This window comes from Aulonocara sp. 'chitande type north' Nkhata Bay, linkage group LG1, assembly GCF_057382095.1.
Source record: "Aulonocara sp. 'chitande type north' Nkhata Bay isolate Kocher_YH1m ecotype deep benthic linkage group LG1, A_spYH_male_GT1.1, whole genome shotgun sequence".
NCBI classification, from domain to species: domain Eukaryota; kingdom Metazoa; phylum Chordata; class Actinopteri; order Cichliformes; family Cichlidae; genus Aulonocara; species Aulonocara sp. 'chitande type north' Nkhata Bay.
Genome location: NC_141344.1, coordinates 26,764,177 through 26,781,724, shown reverse-complemented (window position 1 = coordinate 26,781,724; position 17,548 = coordinate 26,764,177). Strand labels below are relative to the sequence as shown.

Below are 17,548 nucleotides of genomic sequence, written 5' to 3'. Positions count from 1 at the left end.
CTGGTAATAAATGATGTCTGGATCTGTATGGCTCAGTCTGATTTGCATTTTATGAAATTGCTATTTTCTACTTACCTTATAACATTCGGGGCGACTCGGAACAGTTCAGCCTCTTGTTGCTTTGAAACTTGTCACGTAAGGTCATCTGCGTTTATTCCAAAGTCACGCCACAGACTCCTCGGAGCACCACAGCAAGAGGCAGTAAACTTAAAATAAGAAGTGCAATTCACCCGTTAAACCAAGAACTCCGGCCACACGCGGCTTTGTAGCCTTGATGACTAGGATAACTGTCAAGGTTATTTCTCATAAACAAATGCTGACGACTGGCTGCAGGGTGCTAAGTGCGGTGGACGGAGCGTGAATATGCACCCGGCGCAAACATGCTTAGACAACGGATTCTCTGTTTAGAGTGCAATTATAACTGACTCTCACACAAGGCTTGTATTGTATATGCCAGTGTTTATTCTTGGCAAGTCAATATGCACGGGAAACCGCCATAGCGCATCTTTCTAATGTGCTTCAGTCTAGTGGCTTTTATGTCCACCCCAATTAGGCTATTGTAGCCTACCTGACAACAGCCTAACAGGTTGGCGTATGCTTTTGATGCGTCCCTTTAGAGCCAATGAGTGTTATCTGCTTTTATATAATCACACACACACTATAAAAGCTAGAGGACATCCACTATCTCTTTATTCTTTTCTCCCAGTGTCTTTTTTACACTATCATCAGCAGCAGCTTCATCATCATCGTCGTCGTCATCCTCCTCCTCCAGCCCAGCCACGGGGTTTTTGGTTAAGCGTCTCTTCAGCCTGCAGCATCTTCGCGGAGAATCTCACCGCGGACAGCCCTCCGGTTCGCTTTAAGTGACGTGACATCGGGCCAATCCCGTCCTCGCTCGGGTTGCCAACGCCATTGAAAGCGAGGGGCGGTGTCCAATGACGAGGGTCGGCCGGGTGGGGGTGCGGGGTGGTTAGTCGGTGTGGTGTGCATCGCCAACCCCTCCTATGGGTTTACACAGAGTTAGTGCAAGATATTCTGCTCTGGGAGTGAGAGTGCAAGGATAAACGCCACACACACGCTGCGCATCCGTGTCACACTGAGCAGCCGTAAGGCTGGTGTTTCTAAGTGGGATCGACTCTGAGCTTTTACACCTTTTTTGTTGTTGGCTTTTTTTTTTTGTCTTTTTCATAAATGTCCTCGTGATCTTTTTTTCTTTCTTTTTAACCTTGAGTCTGATTATTGATGGAGCTCCGTGAACTTGAAACATAATGGGACACGCGTGTCTCTTTTTGGGTTCACCTCGTCTGCGCCTTAACCTTCACAGGTAGCCGGGGAGAAAAGGAAAGAAAGAAAGGGGGAAAGACGCCGGTTCTCTCTGGACATGCACAGGAGATGAGCATTGATTTTGGGACCCGTTTAATTGAAGACACCGCAAACCACTGACCACCTTGCTGTGTCTGCTGGAGAGCGACGCTGATCACCGCAATCACCGCAGGTCGCACAATTAGATCCAGTCAATTCCTGAAGTTAAATGGGGGGGAAAGGAACTGCGACATATGCAGCTTCTAATTTACCCCAGTTTCTGCGACCGGCTGCTTTTATTTAAAACCTGTACTCGTGTCTGATTAACCCAGTGCTGCTGGGTGATTGTTGTTATTATTATTTACCTGGAGCCAAAAGCAGATCGACAGAGGAGGATATCTTTACCTGAATGAACTACTGTACTGCTGTGGATGAGAAGACTATGAGCTGACACACTCCAGTTTTTCTTCTGTGCTGCAACCGATTTGGGTATGTAATACAAGCATGGGTCTCTTTTGCCCACTAAGAATTCAAAATCTCACTGAGCTTACTTTGTTGGCTTCATTTATGCTTATTCACTTGTTAAGCAGCCCACTCACAGACTAAGCTCTTTAATTTTGACAGTTTAAGTGGAAAAATTAATAAGACTGTGTAATGTGTTGTGAAGTTTTGTTGCCGTGGGGGTGTTCGAGGCACTGAAAATTCATAGTGACCGTAAAACGTAGAGGATGTAGAAAGAGAGTAACAGACATTAATGGCTGCTTAAAAGGTTAATGCAGTTTATTTTGGGATTTTCATTTTACTGTTTGAATGAAGTCATGATTTGTGGCTATGTTCAGATTTAAGGGTAAATCCTAAAGAAGAGGGGAAAAAAATATAGTGCATGAATCAGCTGACTGTGAGGAGAGGGATTGGATGATTGTTAATTAAATTTATTTACTGTGCATAATAAAGTTACTTCACTGAAGGGAATCTCTGTCCTGTATTCATAGGTTTATTCGTGGAAGATTCCTGCCAGGAGTCACTGTCTGTAACAACACTGCATAGAAAGAAACCTTTGAGTTTTGAAGGCTGGAAGCATATTAACACTGTTATGGATCTAAAAGACTATTACCTGTTGGGTGCACTGCTTGCCTGCATATGGCTAGATCCTTCAATAGCCCAAGAGCTAATCTACCCCATCAGGGAGGAGTTGCAAGAAAATGTCCTCATTGGGAACATACCAAAGGACCTAAACATTTCCCATACAAATGCTGCCACCGGAACGAGTGCTAATCTTGTGTACCGGCTCGTCTCCAAAGCAGGAGATAACCCACTGGTCCGTGTTCTGAGCAGCACTGGAGAAATATTCACAACATCAAACCGAATTGACAGAGAGAAGTTATGCCCCGGTCCCTCATTTGAGGACAGCGAGTGCTCCTTTGAAATTGAAGTGGTCATCCTGCCTAATGATTATTTCAGGCTGATTAAGATCAAAATAATCGTTAAAGACACAAACGATAATGCCCCCATGTTCCCGTCCCCTGTGATCAACATCTCTATCCCAGAGAACACGCTCATTAACAGCCGCTTTGCTATTCCTTCTGCCACTGACCCAGACACTGGCCCCAACAGTGTCCACAAATACGAGCTGATCAATGGGCAAAGTGCCTTCGGCTTAGACATAGTAGAAACGCCTGAGGGGGAAAAGTGGCCCCAGCTTATTGTGCAGCAGAATCTGGACAGAGAGCAGAAGGACACGTATGTGATGAAGATTAAAGTAGAGGATGGTGGCAGTCCACAGAAATCCAGCACTGCCATTCTCCAGGTTACTGTGACAGATGTCAATGACAACAAACCGGTGTTTAAAGAGAGTCAGATAGAGGTTCATATACCGGAGAACTCCATTATTGGCACATCTGTAGTGCAGCTCCAAGCTACAGATGCAGACATAGGGGCAAATGCAGAGATACATTATGTATTTGGGACTCAGGTGTCTCCTGCTACAAAAAGACTGTTTGCACTGAATGCAACATCTGGCCTAATTACAGTGCAGAGACCTTTGGACAGGGAAGAAACTGCTATCCATAAGCTCTCTGTTTTAGCTAGTGATGGCAGCTCAAGTCCAGCCAGAGCTACTGTTACCATAAATGTGACTGATGTTAATGACAATCCACCTAATATAGACCTGAGATACATAATCAGTCCCATTAATGGCACTGTTTTCCTCTCAGAGAAGGATCCCATCAATACAAAGATAGCACTCATCACAGTGTCAGACAAAGACACTGACATTAACGGCAAGGTCATTTGTTTCATAGAGAAGGATGTGCCCTTCCATCTAAAAGCTGTGTATGACAACCAGTATCTGTTAGAGACGTCCGCACTGCTTGACTACGAAGGGACAAAGGAATATAACTTTAAAATTGTAGCGTCTGACTCTGGAAAGCCGAGCTTGAATCAGACTGCCTTGGTGAGAGTGAGGCTGGAGGATGAGAATGACAACCCGCCTATTTTTACTCAGCCAGTTATTGAGCTGGCTGTTATGGAAAACAACAAACGTGACTTGTTCCTCACGACTCTTAGCGCCACAGATGAGGACAGTGGGAAAAATGCAGAAATTGTTTACCAGCTGGGACCAAATGCATCATTTTTTGATCTTGACCGTAAAACAGGTGTTCTGACTGCATCCAGGGTTTTTGACCGGGAGGATCAGGATAGGTTCCTCTTCACTGTAACAGCAAGAGATAACGGGACGCCCCCTCTACAAACGCAGGCAGCCGTTATTGTAACCGTGCTGGATGAAAATGATAACAACCCCAAGTTCACACATAACCACTTCCAGTTCTTTGTGTCAGAGAATCTTCCTAAGTACAGTACTGTGGGGGTGATAACTGTGACAGATTCAGACGCCGGAGAAAATGCTGCTGTTTCTCTTTCTATTCTGAATGACAATGAGAACTTTATACTAGATCCTTACTCTGGGGTGATAAAGTCTAATGTATCCTTCGACAGAGAGCAGCAGAGTTCCTACACTTTTGATGTAAGGGCTGTGGACAGTGGCAGGCCTCCTTGCTCCTCAGCTGCCAAGGTGACCATCAATGTCATTGATGTGAACGACAACACACCCATCGTTATCTACCCACCCTCCAACACGTCTTTCAAGCTCGTGCCTCTCTCCTCTATCCCAGGATCTGTGGTAGCAGAGGTGTTTGCTGTAGACGGTGATACAGGGATGAATGCGGAACTCAAATACACAATTGTGAGTGGGAATAACAAAGGTCTGTTTCGAATTGACCCAGTCACAGGGAATATTACTTTGGAGGAAAAGCCAGCACTAACCGACATAGGCTTGCACAGATTAGTGGTCAATATCAGTGACCTGGGTTATCCCAAATCTCTCCATACTCTTGTGCTGGTGTTTTTGTATGTTAATGACACTGTGGGCAACTCAACACTCATCAATGATCTCATTCGACGCACCATGGAGACCCCAATTGACCGAAACATTGGTGAAAGCAGTGAAACCTATCAGAGTGGTGACTATTTAACCATAATGATAGCCTTTGTTACCGGCGCCTTGGTGGTGATTATTGTCATCTTTGTGACTGTGTTGCTGCGCTGCCGCCATGCTTCTAGATTCAAAGCCGCACAGAGAAAAAAGCAGGGGGCAGAGTGGATGTCACCCAACACAGAAAACAAACAGAACAAGAAGAAAAAGCGCAAGAAAAGGAAGTCCCCCAAAAACTCCTTGCTCAACTTTGTCACCATAGAGGGGAACAAACCTGACGATCCTGCCCATGAGCCAATCAACGGAACCATCAGTCTGCCCACCGAGCTGGAAGAGCAAGGGATTGGACGCTTCGATTGGAATGCCACGCCGACCACAACCTTCAAACCTAGCAGCCCAGACCTGGCCCGGCACTACAAGTCCGCCTCACCGCAGTCGGCCTTTCATCTCAAGGCTGACACACCGGTCTCAGTGAAGAAGCATCACGTGATACAAGAGCTCCCATTGGATAACACATTTGTGGGGGGCTGTGACACCCTTTCCAAGAGATCTTCCACGAGCTCCGACCACTTCAGTGCCTCAGAGTGCAGCTCCCAAGGAGGGTTCAAGACGAAGGGGCCCATGCACACCAGACAGCAGGTAAAAGAGCACTTTTACTGGTCTATAAGTACTGCGTATAACTGCCCTGTTCCACAGTGCTAAAGTGCCAGTCTAGATTAGGGACTGACTCTAAGGTACTGTGAAGCAACAGAAAACTGTTCAGGAGACACACTGCTTCAGCAGATTTTCCAACCTAAACATAAAAAGAAAAGAGAGAAAAAGTAACTTGAACAACAGCTGATTAATGGAGTTGATTATGGACTCAGCAATCACACAATGCATAATTTGGGGGTAACACTTGCAAACCCATGTTTTGTATTTAATATATATTTAATTCATATTTACCAAAATGCAAGTGGACGAGTGACTGCTTTGCCTTATTTTGTCTCTTCAGTACCCAGGTTAGATCACTGGCAAACATGTACCAACATAACATTAACTGTAACCCAACGATCTTTGTAAAAGAAACATTTTTTTCTTGCCTATCTACTCAGATTGCTGCTTTTCATCATAGACAAATGCTGCACACATCCTCCAAAAAGTAGTTGACTTTTCACCTCTCTCTTTCTCTCTCTCTCTCTCTCTCTCTCTTCATAAAACTCTTGAGTGTATTCATGTTTTTTTGTTTGTTTGTTTCTTTATTATTATAATTTTTTTTGGTGTGCATTGTAATATCATGAAAGACTTTGTAACCTTTTCAACACCTGCAGCAATAACAACATTCAATAATTAGACTGCTGCAATGGTATTGTGAATGTCACTGTAGGCTTTGCCACATCATCTGAGCTTGAATTAAATGCCTCCTCTCAAAGCACACTAGCGAACTGAGTGAAGCTTGTCTGGAACTTGATACACATCCAATTCAAAAAGGATTAGCCAATAATGAGCCTCAAATTTCAACGTAATCCATGCTGCTTTTTATCAAAGCCCTATTAATTTTTCTGCTAATAAAGCACCACTACACAACACACAGTTTTAATCTAATGGAACACACGTGGACAAATATTGGGAACTGCAGAAAAGAGTGAAGAAAGAGCGCAGAAGGAGAAGGGAAGGCAGAGACAGAGGCTGTTGTCGACGGGTCAGGCTTGACGGTGGTACTGAACCTTTAGGTGGCAGTGTTGCGCTGCATGGCAGCGCTTGGCACTACGCCAACCTGCAGTGGACTTATAAATGCAAGGGAGGAGAAGAAAGGAGTGAAACCTATGTTAGTGTTCTTAGTGAAATACTCTCGCCTAATGATGCAGAGGCTGCACAGGAAAGATTGATAATGGCAGTTAGAGATGTGAGTGATAAGATCTATCCGGACGAGCGAGTGGAATTACAGGGGTGACACTGTGCGACTCCTGTCGATGCATACCTCCGGGTCACTGCATCTGGGGTTGCATTTAATGTGTTTCTGTGTGAGAGGTAGCAGTCAAAAGAGGCATTCAGTGTGCCATCATTTGCCAGGCGCCGTTAGTGTGTGTTTGTGTGTGTGTGTGTGTGTGTGTGGGGGGGGGGGGTTGGTGATGTGTGAGAGAGAGATGAGACGAGGCGATGAAATGGGTGATGCTGGCGGTGGCAGCGGGTGGGGTGAGGTGGGGGCCACTATTCAACCCTAGAGGAGGACACATGAGATATGACACTATACTGTAAGCACAACTTCATTGATTTGCTCAGTCATCCTACAATTCCACACAAGATTTATTGGGATCAATAATTCTGACAAATGATTCAAAGAAGCACACAAACAGAGCCAGTGTATTCTATATTGTGCCACCGATATTATAAATGATGCACTGTTACAGACGCTTTTGGGCACAGACTTATGTCTAAAATGTTCTGTACAGTTTCGTGTTTTTCTCTGAACTTGTGTAAGTTGTGCCCCAGTCTAATTCTACTACTGTTCTGCTATTACTTACTGATATAAATTAGTTGAAATAAGTCCATTGTCTTTTATTTTTATGAAAGGGAATAAGAGAATCATATCTTTAAAAACTCTAAAGATGCATTTGCTTACATATTAAAACAACATTATCATACAGATATGCACAGAAAAGAAGTATGAGTTCCTTTTCTTACCAGTATGCATGGTTACATTGCGACTCCATACAACAAAGCACTTTATCTCCATTAAATAGTGATTATCCGTCTTTCCATTATTGGCTGATATCAATCTTTCAAATTTGTAAAGAAGGCCCTTACAGCATGCGGTTGGTTCTTAGTCATAATTACTCCAAAAAACATCTCACAGACAAAGACTCCAGCTCAGATTGGCAGTTATTGATTGTGGTTAAATGATTAGACTGCCCCGACTGCACTGACATGTCTTTCTGGATAAACCAGGGTATGTTATCAATGCCACTGTTCCATCCATTGTTTTGATTGTTTTGTACAATGCAGCCATTTGTATTGACATGCACATGTCATCTCCATTTCATGATCAATCATGCGGAGATGCCCATCCACTAAATTCTATGCCTTTTGGATTTGTGCTGTAGTTTAAAAAAAAAAGAAGATCAAGAAAATACCAATTACCTTTGACTGAATCTTTAAACAGACAGTATATCCAAAAGGTAATATCACCGGATTATCATATCATTCTCTGCAGAGTAGAAGCGCTTTAGAAGAAGATAAGAGCTACATTATTAAAAGATTTCTTATATATACAGATAACAAAAATGAGCCAATTTCATTTAAAGTTATTACTGGTTAGTTTTTGGTTGGAAAATGTGATTTGATGTAATATATTGAAATTAAAGCTAAAGGTGTTAAACTGCTGCCATAGTTAAAGGATCCAAAAAGGTATACGCTAGGAAGATCAAATTTAGCACTTAGTTTGCTGCCCTATGACTAACAAACCAACACCAATAAACAACTGGTGCCTGAAGTTAACACGAAACAGTAAAATAGGAAGTTCAAGAGGAAGACACAAGCGAAGCTGTGGGTGGATCGCTTTTAAGATTGACCTTCTCTCAAGGAATTGAAAAGCCATTTTCTTCCAGTTTTCAAGAGTCACTTCTATGCAACATCAGCACCAGTCAAAAAAATAAGGAAACTGAAAGGAAATTGACAAACGATTAGACAGAGAATAAGACACTGCGAACAACAGCAAAGCACGAAGACGTCAGTGCTGTCTTCTTTTTAGGTGATATAGAGCGTATAAGTAAAAGAAATAGCTTATCTGCAGTAGCGTTATTACGCACTAATGCCTAGTGCAATCAGTTTTATACAGATCCTTATAGCTTATAGCAATAGGGGAATCTTTGCCTTTCCTTTCATTTTTCTCACTTATTTTTTTACCCTCTAGGGACCTACATTAGTGTAAACAACACAGAGGGAAAAAAGCATGAAAACACTGTCCTAGTTTCACTAGGCAACACAAGCATCTAAGAAACGGAGGATAATAATCATCATCATTCTTATTCTCATCCTGTCAGTAGTCATAGACATAGATGTGGCTCACTACCACAACATGAGCCCAGTGGCTATGCATTAACTATGTACTGTGCATCAGATCCCAAGGCTCGTGTTAAGAATACGTTAACATGGTTTTGCTGAGGGGAGCAGGGTTTGAAAGTAGTCTCAGAGACAGCGAATGCAACATCATTGCTGACTGATTGCAATCTACATTTTCCATATATCTAGTCTTCAGAATTAAACTTGAACAAATCTTGTAGTAAACGCGAATAAAGGGATGTTAATTATTACGTTTGCTACCACATATTGACAAGTTCACACAAGATGTGTTCTCTCTTCCGTCACTTTGCGGAAGCAACATTACGTATGTGAGAATCCACAGTTATGGGCCCTGTATGACATTTTTCAGTTGTGCAACCTTGTGGTCTGAACACCTAATCTGTAACATGTAGGCTGTAGGCTTCAAGGTTGTTGTTGGGGTTTTTTCATGCACATGCAAACACGGAAAGGAAGCGTGCATTGACAATTAACCCATCTCCTATTGCTGTGATGTGCTTTTCTTCACCCCAAATCTGCCTCAGGCTGGGGGACATGTAACAGCTTTCTATCTGAGCAGTCTCAGTTTAGTTTCCGCACATATAGAGCAAATGGCAACATGTGAATATGGGTTAATTATTCCAAATAATACTGGAGGTATTTAAAATTTGTTTCAGTATTTCTGTCTACATCTGACTCATGGATCATTTCCTTCTCTGTGTTGAGCACTACAGTGAAAATAGGCATATGGTACATTATCTCATAAACAACAAGCAGGGTTTTAAATATCACAGTAACTGGAGTATTCAGTTTAAAGCGCAGGATATTAGAAGACTTGTGGAAAAAAAAGGGGGGAATCCTCAGCGAGAAGATTCCTGGAGTTGTCAGTAATGTAATGAATGTAATGAATGGACATTCTATGCAAACAGGAGTTTGTACAGACCATTGTAATTATGGAGCCTTGAGGGAGTCGTCCTTCTTGTGCAGGTTCATTTGCCACATTAATAAGGGGATTAGTAGTATGTACGGGGGCTGATGGCAGCAGGAGAAGTTTGAGAAGATTAATGAACTATGACAATGTTGCACCTGAGGGGAAAAGTCTGTTGCAATATCTTATGGGTTGTGCTGACACAGAGTTTGGCAGTATGAAAGAGGAAGATGGAGAGAGGCCAGTGATTGCTGCCGACTGTGATCATACATCGTTTCTCCCAAGCTATCCTGTCACTTAATCAGGATACCGTGTTTGTGATCTCTTACACTGAGCATGTCCTTCATACATTTAACTAATGGCGTTCCAACAGCCTTAGCATTTTTTGTAATAAGAGGAAGAACGGAAAAAGGACACCAACATGTACAAAAGGTTAAATTGGGTCACTAAGTAAAGATATTAATTAACCAAATCTGTGAGCAAGCTCTGTGAAGTTAGGTCTGTTGCCAACATCTGCTGAATAATTAAGAAAACAGCAGGTAAATCCAAGAAGATAGATCTTTAGCGCTGCATCTTCTTATTGAGTAAAATGTAGCAGATCCTCAAAACAAATGTAGCTGTCTGGAGAAAGTAACACAGGAAGTGTGCGAGTGAAGTTTCTATCAAAGCTTTAAATTATCAGTGGAGGATTTGCAAAGCCCTTCACCACAGAGAACATTGTATCTGCGTCTTTAAAAAACTTGTCATGTCCTTTATATTCTAGGTGGGTAAGAGGAAATGAAATGGATTGCGAGCTATACTATGGTAGTGGGTGTGAGTACTATCAGAGTAGATTATTGCCCCAAGGGGGATCCAGTTTTGTCTGCACAAAACAACAAAATAAATCAAAGCTCCCTGTTGATACACTGGCTGAACTATGGAGTTCATTTATATGTTTTTATTTTCCCCTGTTTCAGAAAAATGAAGTGCTACTGATTTCTAATATATTTATATATTTATTAATTTATGGGCCTGTTTTTTCTTTTTTCTTTGTAACTGCCAGGGACATAATTGCCAAACACAGATGATGGCAAATTACCAGGAATTACATGTTTGTTGTTGTTGTTGTTCCTTTGTTTGTTTGTTTTTTGTGAACATTTCATGAATTTTTCCCTCATCTACAGAAACCTTCTCATCATTGCGCTGTTTCATTCTGTCCAAAATATACGACACCGTTTTGATAATGACAAATATTGTCTCTTATCAAAAGGTCTCTTGCAAGTGTGTTCATATGTGATTTTATTTGATTTTTTTCACAGCTGCTTTGTTGTTTGTCCGTCACTTTTGGCTGGCAACCCATTCATCTTAAATTTATCATCCATTTCTGCAAATTCTCGAAGCGCATTGATTGATGATCAGTCTTCAGGGGCTTTGCTTTGTGAAATTAATGCACAAAAGTCATAGCGGCTTTTGTAGGACTGTCATTACTTAATTCATCTCCATGTTTTCACTAATCCACAAAACGCATTTCCCATTTTTCTAAGGCAATCAATCAAGTTGACATACTAGCTTCGTGTTTTTTTTCCTTTTCTTTTTTTTCCCAACACTGCATGACGTGAAAAGACAAACTGCAGCTTAAAACACTTAAGGTATCAACACCTCATCTGAAATTCTCTTGAATTTTCCTTAAAAATAAGAGTAGAGGGTGGAAGAAAATGTTTCTTGACTGCTTGCTTGTCTATAAATCTATCTATCTCTATATATATTATATAAAAAAAGATGGAGTTATGATGCTACGTCATTGTTTGAATGCCCCCAATCCCCCCTTCCTCCCCACCAACAACAACCCATCTCTCCTTTCCACTCCTCACTTGGCTCCTCCACCCACTCCTTATCTTCCCCGTCTCCAGCCCTAACCTCTCACCCGTGTTTTACTGGGGTCAGCGCCGTTACATACGATGTTAAATCACCAAAGGTGTGTTCACCTTTGTGTTCTGATCATTTGTGACAGATGAGGGTGCTTTGTGTTCAACACATAGCCCAACTTTCATTCTTTTTTTCCCTGTTACCATCCTCTCTCCGTTTATCATCAGAGAAAAAGGGTGTGCGGGTAAAAGATGGGCAAAGCGGCGCTGTCTATTCTGACATGACAAACCCAGAGGGAGATGTGTCCTTGTCATTGGGGTGTTGCGTCAAATAACACACAGGCCGCTGCTCTGTCACTAGCGTGTGCCAGTGTCTAGACTAATAGTTGTGATAATGGCATTGCCAGCCAAAACCCCCCTCAAGCTAAGAGCCTCACTTGACTTGAAATGTGACTGCCATTGACTGCTTTGCCACTGGGCCTCATAGCTCACAAAGACTCTGTAACCCTCATCGATGTAAATCTTGTATATATGAGATGTTTCATGTAAATTGAACTCCTGGTAATCTTGCCTAATGTGCTGTGTTAAACAATAATGGACTTGTTTTATTTTAGTTTTGTATTATTTATTTCCGCTGCCTTCTCCTTTTCCTTTTTTTTCATTGCTGGCTATACATTAATTACATCTGAAATAAACTCTTCCAAATCTCCAGTACACTGCAAATCCCACTCTGTTTATAAAGCCTTTATTTGAACAGTGGTATTCTACCTTTACAATTTCATAATAAATGTTTCAAAGAGATCATATCTTTCTTGTTTGGAATTTGTCCGTTTGTTCTGCCTCTGTGATGTTGTGATGGGACATTATGTATAAACTGGGATATGTTTCAGTCAAGCTACCATGTGCGCACCGATTCTAATCAGCGTTTGCTCATATACATGTGCTTTGGCTCATTACGTTGCCAACTCGTGTATTTTAAGAAGCAAACAGATTTTCTGCTTTGACTGATCTGGTGTTTTTAAAGAGGCATACAAAGTCACTGACACACAGCCAACCCGATAATTCACTTAGAGTGGAAGGGAAATTTAATTCAAGGTTAATTTACAGAGGTATGTCATTTGGGGGGATTTCACTGTTCCTCAGTCTTAAACAGTCACACGTGCAAATGCTGTCTTTAATTTTCCTTCCAGCTGACCTAAATACATGAATGTTAATGAGATCAAGTTAGCAGCTGCTCTAAACATGTGACGGTGACGGATTTTTACACATACTGTAGTGCTTGTTTGGATAGCACCAGAAAATGGGCTCAGAGTTTTTTCCAAGTCTTGTATGTTTCCTCCTGTCTCTACTGGCCATGAAGAGATCAAATCTTTTTTTAAAATAAATAAATAAAGGACATGAGAGAAAAGCTTTTCCTTTATGAAAAATTGATCCTAAAATTTTCATAAAACTTCCAGCCATGCATCCATCTGACTACCTTCTACAGCTTCAGTTTTATAAGTGTGACGCCCCACAACCAATATGGACCCGAGGAACCGTTACAGTGAGTTTCTTTGCAGTTGCTCATATCCTTCTACAGCAGGACTTTAAAACCAATTTTAAAACATACGGTGTGCATATATTTGTACAAATCTGACATGGCTGTAAGCTAAATGTGGATAATAGTCTAATATGACTTCAAAGAACATGAAGCCTTTCATGAATTGTCTGACTGTAAGGCTGCACAGAGAAAAAATGCGCAAGTGAATTTTCTTTATGGTAGTATTTTAAAATTGAGTTCTAAAACACTCAGATTGTGTTGCCTCTTCACTCTTTCACATCAGATTTTTGTATTATCACATATACATGTGAACGGGAAACATACTAACCATTAGCAGCTGGGAATTCCTAACCTATACCATCTTCATCATCATCATCATCATCACTGCCAGCTGCATCCTAATAAACCCTAACGCCGTGAAAATGTATATATTGTGAATATGTCTATATATCTATGAAATATTTATGAAAAAAAGATATATTTTTTGCAGCTATTGGCATTTTTGTACTGATGCTTCCATTTTTTTTTTTAATCTTCAGCTGTTTTCCAGTTAAAGCAGTGTAGATGTGTCACCTCTTAACTGGTTTTTGGAGAAAGGGTGATGGGGTAGGGGGTAGGGGGTGGATTTCAAATTGCTACGACAACACATCCATGGAAAGTAGGGCTAACTCAGCTTAATCTGTCCACTGAGTCTGAAAGCCAAAGGCAGAGCTTAGTCTGCATTTGAGTGAAGATGAGGAGGGGGGGAAGAAAGGATAAATAAATAAATATAGGCTTTAAAGTTTGACCTCATATATATGGTCACTTTCAAAAAAGCTGTCTGCACTTACTGAGTAGAATTTGAAACCTGACTTCTGACCTAAAGGATAATCATAGTGCTGGTCTATGAAAAAAAAAGTTGGGGTGGTGATCAGGTTAGGTAGGCAATCCTAATCTTGCACTTCCAAACATTTTATGAGAAATATATTTTCAGTGTTTCTCAGTCTTGTAAATCATGTCCTAAATTTAGTATCATTTGTGGACAATTGAGGGAACACATTGCATAGAGCTAGAAAAAAACTGCTCTCCCACCACTGAATTTGATGAGACTTTCTTTTGCTCCTACAGGCCAAATTTAATGCCTCACATGATCTCATGTACCACCTCTATGTGCATATACTGGTTAGTGAAAGACTGAATGTTCTCCACAAACCACGTCTTCAATTAATATCCCAGGCGCAAGATGTAATGTAAGCTTTGCCAAAGTGGAGGAAAATAACAGACTGCGCAATACAAAAGTCTTGTCTCACATATTGAAGCTGAACCACTTCAGCAACCAGATGCATTAAGCTGTGTGTGGATGCTTCGCAGGCGTACCACAATCAGGCGTAGACAGTCTGTGCAGCAAATTTATAAAGCTCCAGCATTCAGACTGTTCTGTTACACAGTTCATCATGAAACTGCGCACGACAGAGCTGAACATCCACTTGAACAATTATCCACATGTGGATGATGTCACATGCCTTTTTAACCTTGTTTGGGCAGAAATCAGATTAATTCTGTTCCTGGTCTTCTACCAGCCGTGTCCTCAAAGCAGCACTTGTTTCATTATGCATAGTCACTATGCATTAACATGGATGCTAATAAACATGATCGTCTCATGACCCATAGGTGTTCGAACATATGACTCGCTTCCGGTAGTCGAAGAAGTCTTCACATTTTCAGCAGCAATCCACCTGGTTAGAAGGACAAGTTCTGAATGATAAATGTAAAGTATTATCAAGGTTTACATTAGAATCAAACTCATTATGCAGGGGGAAAAAATCCCCCTAGAGAGTGTTTTCTGATTAAATCTGATCACAACAGTAGAGTGAATGCACTTGTGTGCGTTCCACGCTGCTGTTCACTTGAGAGGCTACCTATTATACAGCCCAATTTGGGGAAGATTATGCGTGCTACAACTATATGTTGTAACGACACACATGAAAAACGCTGAACTCTGATCAGAAATTCAAAAGAACTCTAATGTGCAAAAAGAAAAAAAAAAGATGAAGGCTCCAAAGTCTCTTTCGGGGGTTTCCTTTCTCTTTGCTGCATTGCAGCATCAAGCTCTTCTCCGTCATAAAAGGCTGTCTTCATACACTGTGGATTGCATTTTTATAAATATGAGGATGTGTTTTTGAAGTGGTCTGTGAACACAAGGGACTGAAGTGAAAAAGGTTAATTTCAAAACTGACTTCAGCTTTACCTTTGTTATTAAACTGATAATTGCCCCTACATAATGTTGAAATCAATATTTTTATCAAATTTGGTTCACATTAGCTAGGAGGCTGATTTGCACTCTGGGGGCAACAACCAATTTTTCAGAGCTTCCAGTGTAGCCAGCCAATATCAGGGCTGACACGTTTGCAGGTAATTGTTTAGAAATGCAGATAATTTTAAAAAGGTAATAAAAAGCTAAATCAATGTCAGATGATAGCCGACTGTTTTGAGATTGCTTTCGGAAAATGCAATCTCTCTTTTGCTTCCCAAATGGGCCGCTAACCAGCATGCAAGAAAACCCTGCTCAATCCTGATTGGTCAATAGCACTGAGACTACAAGTGAATGTCAAAAAGCTTCCAGTACCAAAGATTTCTCCCTCTTGCCTACAGATTCTACATATTCACAAGCAGATGTCTTATTATGGAGATTAACAGATTAAGCTTAATAGACTGGAGAAATTTCATAGATGCTGGGCTTTTTTTTTTTTCGTGTTTTGACAAATTTAGGTGACAAAAAGAAACAAAAAGTTTAAGTAAGTAATAAACAAAGCAACAGTTGATATATTTGGGCAAAGTGCAATTTACATTAAAAGGGCCAAATAGCTGCTTTAAGTTTTTAGCAAACATGACTTGACTGAATATTCTCACATATGTTCCACTCATATTTTTCCATGAATTGACTGATGTCTTTTGAAAATTCTTTTTGCTTGGAGCGTCACCAAATTATTCATGCGCCCGATGTCATTCCACTGAATTAAAATCAGCATCAGTCAGACACTCGAAATTATTTTTCTGCCATTATTGTTATTATTATTTCTGCACATGCTGATGCACATGCTGTCATATTCCCCTTTAGTCTAGTTACACAAACATTTCCCCACAGTGGGTTATTGATCTATAACCAGTTTATAGTTTTTTGTAATTTCCCATGTAGGGAAACATTACGAATGTTTACTGCATTTCTTACATTTTAATTCCCGAATGTATTTTAACTCTAGAGAAAGAGAAAACTGTTCATTTTTACTGTTACAACAGTAACACAGAATCCATCAGGACAGCAGTGTGTTGTGCACTGAAGTTGCAGGCGGGGAAAACCCCATCTAGCATAATGTGTCTCTATCTTGGAAGAAGGTCTCGCTTCGCAGTGGCCACATTACTTAGGGCCTGAGCCAAGTGTGATTTTTCTGTTTACTTTTATTTCCAAAGACAGCAAACAACAAGACCAACCAAACAGCTGAGTAAAATAAAAATAAAAGTGGCCCAAGGGTTCCTGAGGTGACCTCTGGACCGGAAGGTTGTAGGGTCAGCTTTGGCCTGGCAAGATATATTAGAAATAATAAAATAAAACAAAAAACAGCCGCTTATATGCCTGTAAGCAAGGCGCTTTTGTTCCAGTGGGGTTACTTAGTAGATAAAAACTGCAACTTTCAAGTGTAGATGTGTAAACCCATGTGAGTGTGAAGCAGGATAATTCTGGAAAGAGATATTTGCTCGGTGAATCTACCCTGTATTTAAAAAGATAAAACTTCGCACCGAGGGAAAGAGTGGTGAATTGATCTTTATGCTTCTCTTCTCTATGACATTTTGACCCTGGATTGAAATTTAACCGCCACTCCTGGGTCTTTTAAGCACATAAACACGATATTTAGCTGTAGTCTTCTTACAACTTGGTTAGTTGATTCCACATGGATTCTTACGGCAAACACCTCAGACTTAAAATGCATGAATATCATTTTATAGGGATTCTGAAGGATTTCCATTTAAGAGCACAGTAATGAACAACATGAAAATAGAAGCGATGCTGCAACCTGCAACATTTTTGCTGCCTTTATGAGCATAAACAGCTTTCTACCAAAAATACTCTTAAGTAGTAAATTAAACTTTTGACCCTTTGGCGCTTTGCAGATTTGTTCCTAGACTTCAAAATAATACCACATCTGTGCAGATTCTGTTGGGAAAACATTTAACGTTGACACAGTGACTCCAGAAGGTATCGCTTGAGAGAGGAGCAGCAGCTACATTGGTATTAGGTTTGGAAGAGGTTTGATCTTGTGATTGAACTGCTGCAGATCATAGAATTAAGCCCACATTATTTCCCATGGTGAAACAGATGAAGGCCATTGATTAAATGGTGTTAAGACTAATTATATATTTCCTTAAATCTG

General features: G+C 40.8%; 1 protein-coding gene across 4 annotated transcripts in view; it reads left to right on the top strand.

The window, feature by feature from the left end:
- The first annotated feature begins 997 nt into the window (after positions 1-997).
- Positions 998-17,548, top strand: part of pcdh9 (protocadherin 9) — a 205,268-nt gene continuing 188,717 nt past the window's right edge. For all 4 annotated transcript variants that reach the window (XM_086290445.1, XM_086290450.1, XM_086290442.1 and 1 more), the window contains exons 1-2: positions 998-1,791; positions 2,295-5,431. In XM_086290445.1, the coding sequence (XP_086146571.1) occupies positions 2,396-5,431 (3,036 nt within the window). In that variant the 5' untranslated portion in view covers positions 998-1,791; positions 2,295-2,395. The remainder of the gene's footprint in view (positions 1,792-2,294; positions 5,432-17,548) is intronic.